General features: G+C 39.1%; 2 protein-coding genes across 5 annotated transcripts; one reads left to right on the top strand and one right to left on the bottom strand.

The window, feature by feature from the left end:
* The first annotated feature begins 393 nt into the window (after window positions 1–393).
* Window positions 394–3,587, top strand: LOC121744214 (U-box domain-containing protein 4-like). 3 transcript variants are annotated; one of them, XM_042137696.1, is made up of 3 exons: window positions 394–1,815; window positions 2,368–2,443; window positions 3,060–3,587. In XM_042137696.1, exons 1-2 carry the CDS (start codon window positions 517–519, stop codon window positions 2,428–2,430), a joined length of 1,362 nt encoding a protein of 453 aa, XP_041993630.1. In that variant the 5' UTR covers window positions 394–516; the 3' UTR covers window positions 2,431–2,443; window positions 3,060–3,587. The 3 variants fall into 3 exon arrangements, with proteins under 3 accessions (XP_041993630.1, XP_041993631.1, XP_041993629.1); XM_042137697.1 differs by having other exon boundaries at window positions 3,050–3,587; XM_042137695.1 differs by having other exon boundaries at window positions 395–1,815; window positions 2,368–3,587.
* An 85-nt stretch (window positions 3,588–3,672) lies between these two features.
* LOC121744213 (inositol transporter 4-like) lies at window positions 3,673–6,672 on the bottom strand. 2 transcript variants are annotated; one of them, XM_042137693.1, is made up of 7 exons: window positions 6,525–6,672; window positions 5,829–5,974; window positions 5,631–5,701; window positions 5,209–5,544; window positions 5,034–5,141; window positions 4,340–4,945; window positions 3,673–4,253 (listed from the first exon to the last, which is right to left on the bottom strand). In XM_042137693.1, the coding sequence occupies exons 2-7, from the start codon at window positions 5,959–5,961 to the stop codon at window positions 3,774–3,776; spliced, it is 1,734 nt and encodes a 577-aa protein (XP_041993627.1). In that variant the 5' UTR covers window positions 5,962–5,974; window positions 6,525–6,672; the 3' UTR covers window positions 3,673–3,773. The 2 variants fall into 2 exon arrangements, with proteins under 2 accessions (XP_041993627.1, XP_041993628.1); XM_042137694.1 differs by lacking the exon at window positions 6,525–6,672 and adding an exon at window positions 6,185–6,257.
* Window positions 6,673–12,084: the final 5,412 nt, after the last annotated feature.

Raw genomic sequence — 12,084 nt, 5'->3', positions numbered from 1 at the left:
TCCCACTCGCGGGCCGGCGAGTGGGAAGCACGCACGAAGCGGGGAGCGCCACGTCGCCCGAGCGCGTGGCGGCACAAGCCGTGCCGCGTTCCGTGCCGTCGGCACGCGGAACGGAATGGGAACGGAATGGGAGCGGAACGGTGCGCCGCAACGCGTTCCGCGGCGAAACCGTTCCGGCGGAACGGCACGCGGAACGCCGGCGGCACGCGTTGCGGGTGCCCTAAAGGCCGCTAAACCGTGACGGCACCCGACACTGCCAACATACTCATCAGCCTATCACAGGACGATGAGGGCCCGACCTTCAGGCGCATGGCCCAACCAACCAAATCCACTCCAATGAATATGAATTCTTCCTCCCACACAAAAATATTTAAAAATCAAAATCAAATTACTACCATTCTCCTCTTCTATATATACAACATCATTTTTATCCATAATTTCTATCACTACCGTCGGCCATGAAAATTCCTTGAACTTGCCAATCTCGGCTTTGCTTGCTTCAGCTACTCACTCGCCATGGTCTCCGTAGATGATTCACACTCTCACTCACAATCTAATCCAAACATCAATTACCGTTTCAACTGCAACCAAGCTCGGCCGCCGCCCTCCTCCGCTTCGGTTACCCGCTCTATGGGCCGCTCCATGCGCACAATCCGCTCCACCATCTTCGACACCGACCAATCCCTTCCGGTCTTCGACAAATCGCCCAACCTATCGGAGAATCTCACCGACTCCGTCATCGACCTACGCCTCGGCGAGCTCGCCACTAAATCATCTACCGATTCTAAGAGCCACTCCGACGACATGCTGGACATCTCACGCGCCTTCACCGATTTCTCCGCCTGCTCCAGCGACATCTCCGGCGAGCTTCAGCGCCTCGCCACTCTCCCGGATCCCACTCTCAGTCAAGCTACTGCCTCTGACCACGACCAGGAGCCTTGTTCCGGTTTTCTCCAGAGAGAAACGTTTTCCACGGAGATAATCGAGAGCATCTCGCCGGAAGACCTCCAACCAACCGTCAAGCTCTGCGTCGACGGCTTGCGGTCTTCTTCAATTGCAGTCAAGAGGTCGGCGGCGGCTAAATTGCGGTTACTGGCGAAGAACCGGGCCGATAATCGGGCTTTGATTGGGGAGTCGGGCGCGGTGCCCGCTCTGATTCCGCTTCTCAATTGCTCGGACGCTATGACGCAGGAGCACGCGGTGACGGCGCTGCTCAATCTGTCCCTCCACGACGGCAACAAGAGCGTGTTAACCAGAGCCGGCGCAGTCAAATCCCTAATTTACGTGCTGAAAACAGGTACCGAGGCGTCCAAGCAGAACGCTGCCTGCGCGCTGCTGAGTTTGGCTCTGGTCGACGAGTACAAGCTGTCGATTGGGGCTTGCGGCGCGATTCCGCCGCTGGTTGCGTTGCTGATAAACGGCTCGGTCAGGGGGAAGAAGGACGCGCTCACGACGCTCTACAAGCTGTGCTCCGTCTCGTTGAATAAGGAGAGAGCGGTTAGCGCTGGTGTCGTCAGGCCGCTGGTGGGGCTGGTGGTTGAACAGGGGAGTGGATTGTCGGAGAAGGCGATGGTGGTTTTGAGCAGCTTGGCGGCGATTGAGATGGGCCAAGAGGCGATCATTGAGGAAGGCGGGATTGCGGCTTTGGTGGAGGCGATTGAGGATGGGAGCAGCAAAGGGAAGGAGTTCGCAGTGCTGACTCTTCTCCAGCTTTGCGCCGAGAGTGTTAGGAACAGGGGATTGCTGGTCAGAGAAGGGGGCATTCCGCCGTTGGTGGCGCTGTCACAGAATGGGACGGCTAAAGCTAAGCATAAGGTCAGTTGATTATTCTTTTCAAGATTTCAATACATTTCAGACTCAGTTAGATTACCGAATTTTATGTGTTTTTGGGAATTGGGATGAACTTTTTTGCAGTATTCATTTGGGATCTTGGACTATAAGTCAAACATAATTGCTACCAGATTACTCCCAAATCCGGGTTTGAACGTGTAATTATCCTAATTATTGAAAATGATTGTGAAAACGAGGGGACATAGATATGTATTTGAATCTATGATAAAAGGGAGCACCACTTGCTAATAATAATTGCAGTTTATGTCATAATCTTTCCTTCCAAAGCCTAAATGATCAGTGCCTTGATCTTGATGGGTTGGTGCTAATCTTGATTGTTTTCATATAGTAGCATACAATTCTAGTGGTCTTGGTTTCTTATTCTTGCATTATTTAGAGTATCTATAACTGCTCAAGTGTTGCTTTCCTTGCTCGGCTACAATTTGCGTGTAGCTTTTCTAACGTTTTTATACTAAAAGCTGCCATTTTTATGCTGTCATACAGTTGTAACTTACTCCGTTTTAACTTTTTTTTCAGGCTGAAAGGCTTCTTGGTTACTTAAGAGAGCCAAGACAAGAAGCTTCTTCCTCAAGTCCATAAAAGTGAGGGTGAGGTATAATAAATGGCTTATTATTACACTATGCTGTTGTGATGGCTTGCTGTTGGCTGTATATAGCAAGTGTTTTCTTGGACTTGTACATAGAGTGGTTGAGTAATTTAAACCAAATATCAAGAAAAACAAATTAAGAAGCTACTAGTTAGTGATAAGGAGCTGACCTCAGTAGTTGTATTTTATGTTTGGTTGACTGGTTCTCTTCTGGGGAGGTCTTCACCCTGATCGGGTGATCCATGCCTTTTTCTGACTGCTGCCGTTTAAGTTTTTTTTTTTTTTTCCTTTCTTGAGAATTCCGGTCATCATCCTTGGTTTTGTTGGGTGTGGCCCGAAGGTAGTCTGATTCGGATTTCAGACTAGGCATAAGTTTTAGTATGTGCTCAAGCTTACTTTGTTGTAATATCGATGTTGTATTTGTGTTTTACGTTCATGTATCGGTGTGCAGGGGCGAGGGAAGGGCTGCCTGCATGCCCATTAGTTTGTATTGATGTGAATATATCTTATATCTTGAATACAAGACGCTTTTATTGCACTAGTTAAGTGTTTCACTTTCAGTTGAGTGATGTGTGATCCTTTGACCTGTTTGTTTAAGATTGAAAATTAAAGTGGAATGCAGGAGAGGAAACAAAGGTTAAGGTGCTAGTTATTCTGAATTAAAGAGGGAATTTATGGCAAGAATATGGTATGGACTATGGAGTAGAATTGAAACATAAGAATGGAGGTGGGTGGGACCTGAGCCTGTGGTGTAAAGTTGGTCCACCAACAACATGCAGTCGTGCAATTTACCATGATAGGGTCCAGCCACCGAACCCACACCCAGATTACGTAGTTTGGTGGTGAATCTCTCTCTCTCCTTGGGCTTCTTTTTTTTTTCTTCTCTTTGTTATTATGGCCATAGCTGGCAGAGCAGGTAGGTATTTTTTGTCGTGCAGTCCAGTTTTCTATTCCCAGCCTTTTTATTTATTTATTTATTTATTATTGGTTTTTGGTTGCTAGTGTCGGTGTATTTAGGAGGGGGCAAAAGTAGGAAACCATGGCATGCCCATCTTTATTCCCAACTTTGTAGATTCCATTCATTGTAAAAGCTTTTACATTTGTACCAAATCATGAATTTCACTAATTTAATCGAGTTCGAGTTTATTCCTTTCCCCCTCTTAATAATCACCTTTTGTTTCAAGTGGAACTTCATCTGTTATAGGTCAAGTAGATGGGCGATCAACACTCATGAATCATGATAATGCAAATCTATCAAACTTATAGGATATTAACGCACTTGGTGGGCATAAATATATCAACCACTAGTAGAAAGTAAAAGCATAATAAACACTAACTAGTTGCGTTCAACGGCGTCGTCTTCATCCTTGGAAGAGCAACATGGTTTGGGTCTGAAACCCTTTTGCAGCATCTTCTCCACTTCCTCGAACTGCAGCCCCTTGGTCTCGGGTACCAGGAAATATATGGCTATGAGTCCGATAGCCGAAAATCCCGCAAACAACAGGAACGTGCCCGCGGGACCAAGCGTCTCCGTCAGAGTCAAGAAGGTCTCACTCACAATGAGATTTGACACCCAATTCGATACTGCTGCGATCCCCCCTCCGATGCCTCTGTATTTTAGAGGATATATCTCCGAGTTCACAATCCATGGCACAGTTCCCATTCCGGGCGAGTAACATATGATGTACAATCCCAACAGAAGCACTGTGTATATCCCAAACTTGCTCGGACAACCTTTCGTGTACCACGTCCGATGTTCTGCCCCACACATGTCTTTTACTGTGTCCGTCACGGCCAAGCATGCTCCCGCACGATACTAATCCCAAACAAACACAGGATTCATACAAGCCATACATATAACAAAAATCTCTAATTTTTCAAAAAAAAAAAAAAAAAACTCACTTTTCCGTTAGCACAGAAGGCGCAGTCAGAGGAGGATCTGAGGCAGGACATGCAGTTCCAGTCTGATGGTTGGGAGGCCTGGACATATTTATAACATGTGGCGTTCGCGCCAAAGTGAAAAGACTCGAGGCTAGTGACAGGCGGGGCGTGCTCGGATGCCTGGTAGAATAGGGCAGCTAGCACGATGAGGCAGCTTATGATTCCAAACATTGATATGATCATCAGCCTTCTCCTACCATATCTGTCCACGGTGAACATGCTCCCGATGGATCCGACTGCGTTTAGGCCGGAGGTGATGAGAGACAGCGCCATGGCTGTCTGCTTAGAAGCAAACCCTGCGAACTGGACTATAGTGGGACTGTAGTACATCACCGTGTTTATGCCTACAAACTGTTGAGCCACCTGCACAGTCACGCCCGCGTACAGCCCTCTACGCACCACGTCGTGACCCCAAATGTGCTTCATCTTTGAGACTAGAGTGTCTCCCATGGAACTTTCGTCCGCCTTCTCAGCCTCGACCGATGTCTCCAAAGCCTTCATCTCGTCTTCGACTTCATCTGCAGGGTAGATTTTCTCCAAAATGACCCTAGCTTCTTTCACATTGCCCTGATCAGAACATCAGGAATGTCACCACTTCTCTGACGAGAACGATCCACACATACGTTTAAGATGCAGGATAGTAATGTGTTGTTACCTGCCGATATAACCATCTAGGAGACTCGGGAAGCGACAGCATTAGGAAAAACTGAAGGAGGGCCGGAAGTCCAGCTATACCGAGCATCCAACGCCACGTTCCTTTTGCCTTCAAACACATTCACACATGTTACAAAAGAATTAAAAATGTTGGCCAAGGCTGGAAAGCTACTTACATGGGTGAATGCTAGATTGATGAGATATGACAAGAATTGTCCTCCTGTGATCAGGAGGCCATTGGTGCTGACAAGTGCTCCTCTGATTCTAGCCGGTGATGCTTCCGAGATGTAAAGTGGTGACGTCATGGACGCCATCCCGACACCAAGGCCAACAAAAATTCTTCCCAGGATTATCATCCAAGGAGCTACAGAGGCAGCCATAACAATTGCACCAATAAAAAACAGTACATCAGCCAACATAATGGATTTCTTTCGCCCATACTTGTCGTTCAATACGCCACCAAATCCAGCACCAACAATAGCACCGGCTACGGCCATGCTAACTATAGTTTCCTGTTGCATAGGTGGAACATACAAGGTCATTATACCACTCCAGACATAGATGAAAAAATTAGACCGATATGAAGGGAAGCGCTCGCCTGCAACCAAGTGTGCTTATCGACAGTTTTAAATTCATCACGAATATAAAGCAAGGCTCCAGAAATAACACCTGAGGTTAAGCAACACCTTTCATTAGTCAAGAAATGATCGATGCAAGTTCACGGGACAGTGGAGAAACTCGATCGTTATGACAAGTCGTTGCATACAAAGAAGAAGGGTATGTATGTATTGTATACCTGTATCATAGCCAAACAATAGGCCTCCAAGACCAGCTGAGAAGGCAAGCCTCATAATATAAGGTTTCTGCCATGATATTCGCCAGCAATCTGTGAATGCTGTTTTATCCGGTTTCACAACGCCGCCCTCCATGTTCACCGGCTACCTATTGACAAAAGTATTGGCCAAAACAAGGCATGTTACACAATAGGTGATCCACAAGAAAAACATATACTACTCCACAATCATTCTAAATTTTGTACCACAAAATTCATAGGGATCAGAAATAAGCATGATTCATGGTATTTACCAGTCACATATAATGAACATGTTAACATAAAAGAAGACAAGCATCCAAATTATCTGATCCCAATACCTTTATTCCAAATTGTAAGCTTTCTCTATATTCATCATTCTAGTATCAAAATCCCTCTTTTTACTCGTCCAATCTGGATTTTATGACTGATTAATAATACTAAACAAAGGGATAGAGGCAATTGAACACACACCAAAATCAAATTGAAGAGATATGTTGTAAGAAAATGAAGTCCAAAATCAGAAACAAATGTGACTGTATACAGAATAGCATCAAACAATGGCGTTTGGGACAGAAACAGATTAAAAATGAATGAATCATTTGATACGATGAAACAAAACAGACAATTGAAGATGGATAGACGACAAGAAAATGAAGAATTGAATGCTGCAATGAATACCTGAAAAGAGTGAGCGCTGTTTGTGAAGTGAGAGAAACTGGATAGATAGCCAAATAAATAGAGTGAATCAGTTGACTTGGATAACAGCGCTGCACATTTCTTCTCTTCTTGGGCTCTTTTTCGCGATTCTCAAATGATAATAATTCCATATTGATTATTATGACGGATAAAATTCAATTTTATTTATCTCTTGTATATTCGGGGTTAATGATTCCCTAAAAAGCTGTTGTTTGGCTAAGGATGTCTTAATTTCGTATCCACATAAATAGAGATTCGCCGTATTTATTTGATTTTAAAACGCCAACAATAAAAATACTATTCCATTCAATTCGCACCGGAATCGTGTGTTATTTTTCTGTTATTGTTGTTACCATATTAACTACTCAATTAATTATCAATAGTTTATTGTAGAAACTCCGGCATAAAAAATAGAAAGGCTAAGAGCATCTCCAATAACCGGCGTCACCACCGCGACGCCGATTTTTCGCCGACGCCGGTTTGACGCCGAACCATTGGAACCGGCGTCGGCGAAATCGGCGTCGCCATGCTGATTCCCGCGCTGACGCCGGTTCCGACGCCGATCCTCACGGGCGCCATTGTGCGTCCCGGATCGGCGCCAAACCGGCGTCGGATTAAAAAATTTTTTTTTTTTTTCGAAAACACTATATATTCGCGCGTTGAACCTCATTTTCATTCCGACATGCGTCAGACGGAGGCTCATATTCGACTGCAAAAGGATTTAGTTGAAGAGTTGTGGGCGCGGAGGATTGCAAGGCGTTAGTTTTTATGCAAATTTATGTAATTTTTTAAATGTAATTTTTTTAATTATTGTACTTTTTTTTAAAAATTAATGTACTTTTTAAATTTTAATATTATTATTCGAATTTTCCGTATTTGTCTCGTAAATTAAATTCCGTATGTTGATACGAGTATAAATTAAATTATATAATTGTTATTAGTGATGTGGATAGGTAGTGTGAAGGCTATGTGAGGGCTATTTGATGTCCAGTTGATGTGGCAAGCTGATGTGGCAGGAGAATTGTAGTGCTGATGATGTGGCAGTGTGAAGGCTATTTGATGGCTATTTGACGTCCTAACGTATTGAAGATGCTCTAAATACGATGATTATCAGTAGATTAAAATATTGAAGGTTGGACTAATTAGTCTTCGGGTGGAAAAGTATTGATGTCATCCTAAGAAAAACAGTATTCATCTTTTGAATTTTAATGGTTGCTTCTTCATCTCCACAAATTAAATTTATTAGCCCTGTGCGGGTCCCACCTCCTGACTCCTTTGAATAGCTAATTTGATCTTATGTGGATATGGATCACGATTCAGATTTTAAAATCATTATTTAATTTATGAGTATTTTATTGTTATTTTTTAATTACAAATACCTCAATACATGGATAGGAGTTTGGACTTTGGATCCCAAATTTCACGGAAGTACTCTTAGTCCAAAGTATGGAACCGATTTAGTTGTTCTGTTAAATTAAATCTATTAGACTCCAATTCAGATATTGTAAAATTTTGCAGTATTGGCTAATTTCTTGAAAGTGAAAAAGAAAAGACTTCTTTCATAAATCAATATAAGCAGTTGGCTATTGGCGGATGCTTTAGACGGTCTACGGTGGTGGCGCCGCTGCGCACCACTGCTGGAAGCGTGAAGCTGCGGCGGGGAAGGGGTGGGGGCGCGGAATCCACGGATGGTGGCAACGCTGCAAACGCGGCGTGGAAGGGGCGGGGAGGCGGACCAATGCACGCCGGCCACCGCGGACTCGGCGGTACAATTTTTTTTTCTAAATATATTTCTATAAAATATTTATTCCCAATTCATTTTTTCACTCCACTCCATTATTTATTATTGTTCAATTAATTTTATTCTAATCCAATTAAAATATACCAATAATTGATTAAGTAATGTGATTTGTGGTTGTGGCATAATTGTCTATTGGATTGGACAAGTTTTTATAGCTGTGAAAGTGTTTTTATGGTTGTGGAAGTATTTTATGTTATGACATGGCTGTTCCGTGGCGGGTGTCCACTATTGTGAACACTCTTATACAATTTTGGAAGGACGTTAAATTAGCCTATTTAAATGATGTACGGAGTAATTTTTATAGTATTTTAGTGAGATATAAAATTATAATTTTAGTAGGAGTATAAAATAAAAGTAAGAAAATTCTCTAAATGAGTTCATTTGACATTTTTTTCTTCAGCCAAAGTAGTAATTTCTTTTATTTCTGATATATTTTTTCCATTTGAATCAAATCATAATTTCTCTAATTTAAAATGGATAATAATATAAATAGATTTGCAGTTAAATAAAATCATTAAAACATGATCATTTTATTAGTTAAAATTTAAAAGTACTACCACCTTTTATGGCTAAAGCTAGATTCATGTTTGCGTTTTGTTAATCTTATTCTCTGCTTTCATTAAGGAAATAAAAACGGTTTATGGAATTTCCGTTATTTGACTCGCCTTCAACAGTATTTACCGTTTTAAGAAAATTCTACTACTATATTAATTCATTAAAAATATGATACACATTAAATACATAAGACACTTATGATTATTTTGGGGATATTCGATTGCACTTTTTTGTCTAAATATGAGCATTACTATTGTATCTCAAAACATATTACTCCTTTCATCCAAATCTCAACTTATTTATATGAAAACACAAAATTTATGAAACTGAGAAAAAAAGAGAGTACTAACATTTTTTTGTTGCTAAAAATGGAAATATCAAATCACTTCGGAATAATCCAAAAAAATTACTACTACTCTTCAACTACTATCTGGTAACAAAAAGTTATATATAAAAAAGAGATATTATGACAAAGGAGTTGAGGGATCAGATTAGATCCATTGATTATTGAGTGAAACCATTCAACTTTGTTTTATTGTCCAAATATTTAGTCGCGGTCATGATTAGCACGTGCCATTGAGAAATCAATTTAAGCTTTTCCATTGTTTGGCTAAAGCTCTTTAGGTTGTAGCCAATCATCGTTAAGAATACTTATCTTCAAGATAAAAGAGAAAAATGTCTCCAGGATTAGGGCTGGGGAAAAATATCGAAAAAATAATATATCGCTCGTATTGTATTGAAAAATATCGAAAAATTATCGGATTTTCGATATATCGTAATTTTCGATACGAAACGATACCGTATCGTAAATTTTCGATACGATAACGATATGAATTTCCTTATATTGCGATATATCGTTTTATATCGAATATACGATATATATCGATATTTTCGATATATCGTTTTATATCGAATATACGATATATATCGATATTTTCGATATATCGTTTTATATCAAATATTCGAATATATCATATATATCGAAACATATTTGAAATTATAATTTTCGATATACAGGTATTCGATACGATATCGATATTTCGATATATCGTACCGAAATTCGATATATCGATATATCAAATTTCGGTACGATATATCGAAATATCGATACGATAACGATATTGATATTATCCATATCGAAAGTTCGATATATCGAAATTCGATATATCGAAACTTTCGATACGATAACGATATGAAATTCTTTCATATCGATATTCTCGATACGATATACGATACAACGTTTTCGATACGATATCTCGTATCGACCCACCCCTATCCAGGATCCAATGGTACTAAAGATTCAATATTATTCTGGCTTTAGAAATAAAGTTTTAAGATATGATTGATCATATAAATAAAACTTAGGAAAAGAAACTAAATTCAACTTCACATCTATACAATACAAATAGTCAGGGATGCATAGTTAAACTGGAATTAAAATTCCAAATTTAGGACCGTAAGTCATAACTATAAATACAAATCAAACTATAGTCTTCAATTGACTATACACGTTATAGCATTATATGACTGATAATTTCCAGAGTTATATAATAAAATTTGCTTAAAATTTATATTTCTAAATAAATATAAATTACAATCCACTACTATTATTAAAATGATTTATTTTTGTAATAGATATTATTAAACATGATAAATGTGATACTGGAAGGAGTGTGTATTTTAAGAGAAAAGAAATAAGACAATCAATGGAATCTTTGGGGAAATAAGACATGTATAGTCACAAGAACAGTTATTGGATCATAAAAGAATAATGTGAGAAAAGGATTTATACATTTTTCAATGCTTAAGAACAAAATGGTCATCAGAATTATTTTATTTTATATGTGATATTTTCTCGTTCAGCTATCTGAAACCAGAATATTTCTATTTGAAGAATCTAAAAGATGTAAATCCCATTTTTCATGTAAAGTTCACTCTTTAAAACTGATATACTCATAATCGAGATGAGCTTTTCTCGGTAGATACATACTCCCCGTTCCATGTTACTCACACTTTCCATTTTAGGCCTTAAATTTTGGATTGATTTTTTAATGTAATTAAATTAGAATTTTAAGTGTAATGAGACATCACTTAATAAATGAGCTTTTAACTTAATCTAGCATATTAATTAAATGCATTAATTATAACTTACACTATAAATAGTGTAAGGAGTTTGTGACGAGACGAAAAGCAACAGTGCAAGTAATATGAGACGGAGGGAGTACTAGTGTATTTTTCAAAAGGTATTTTACTCATAAATATCTTTCCACTTTGTTGTTGGGATAAAATTTGTGTGGTCCATAAAGTAAAGTGAATGGGCCACACGACAAACTAGTTTATGGGCCAAATGAATATTTGGGCTCTAAAGCCTCTTTAAAAAATGCAACTTGGAGTCTGGAAACTAACATTTCCGGTTGTTTTTCCTCACCTTTTGAAATGTCGATGCTTCTTGTTTTCTTATTTTATTCATTTTCAAAAGTTTGAAAATAGCAAAAAACTTTATCTGAAAATGATTACTCGTATAAAGCTGCTTTAATATACTAGAAGCATGCAGTATTTTAAATCTATTTTTCATTGTTCTAAGTTTTAATTTTTATGCCATCCATATATATTAAGTATGCATTGACATTATATTTATAGATTTATCTTTTTATAGATAATTTAATAATAGTAAGTATTTTAAGCCAATTATGTGAGGTTAGAATTTTGTCAACTTTATAGGTTTGAGAATATCGAACTTGATAATTAAGAGTAACACCGCAACAAATATAATGGCTGTACATTAATAAACAAATAAACATCTATATCAAGAAATAAAATTTTAAAAGAGTAAAGGCCAAAATTAGTCCTGAATATATGCTATTTTACGATTTTGGTCATAGATATTATCTTTTGAATTTTCGCATATCAAACATTTCAACTCGGATCACAATCGGTCAAAAACTAACCTTTCCGTCAAATTTTAACGGTCAACGCTATTAACCTTGATTTTGACCAAATTAAGCCGTTAAGTATGATTACTAACTCCCTAATTATATCACTAATTATTTTTAAATTGAAATCATTTAAAATACAAAACAAAAAAAAAATATTAAAAAATTGATTTTAGACCTCATATACACATTCTCTCATATGAATTGAATGCATCCAAAACATAAGGTTGGCCAAGAGAATAAGACAAAATCA

The sequence above is a fragment of the Salvia splendens genome, chromosome 8, assembly GCF_004379255.2.
Source record: "Salvia splendens isolate huo1 chromosome 8, SspV2, whole genome shotgun sequence".
NCBI classification, from domain to species: Eukaryota; Viridiplantae; Streptophyta; class Magnoliopsida; order Lamiales; family Lamiaceae; genus Salvia; species Salvia splendens.
The sequence above is the reverse complement of the archived record's forward strand: the minus strand, read 5'-3'. Positions and strand labels throughout refer to the sequence as shown.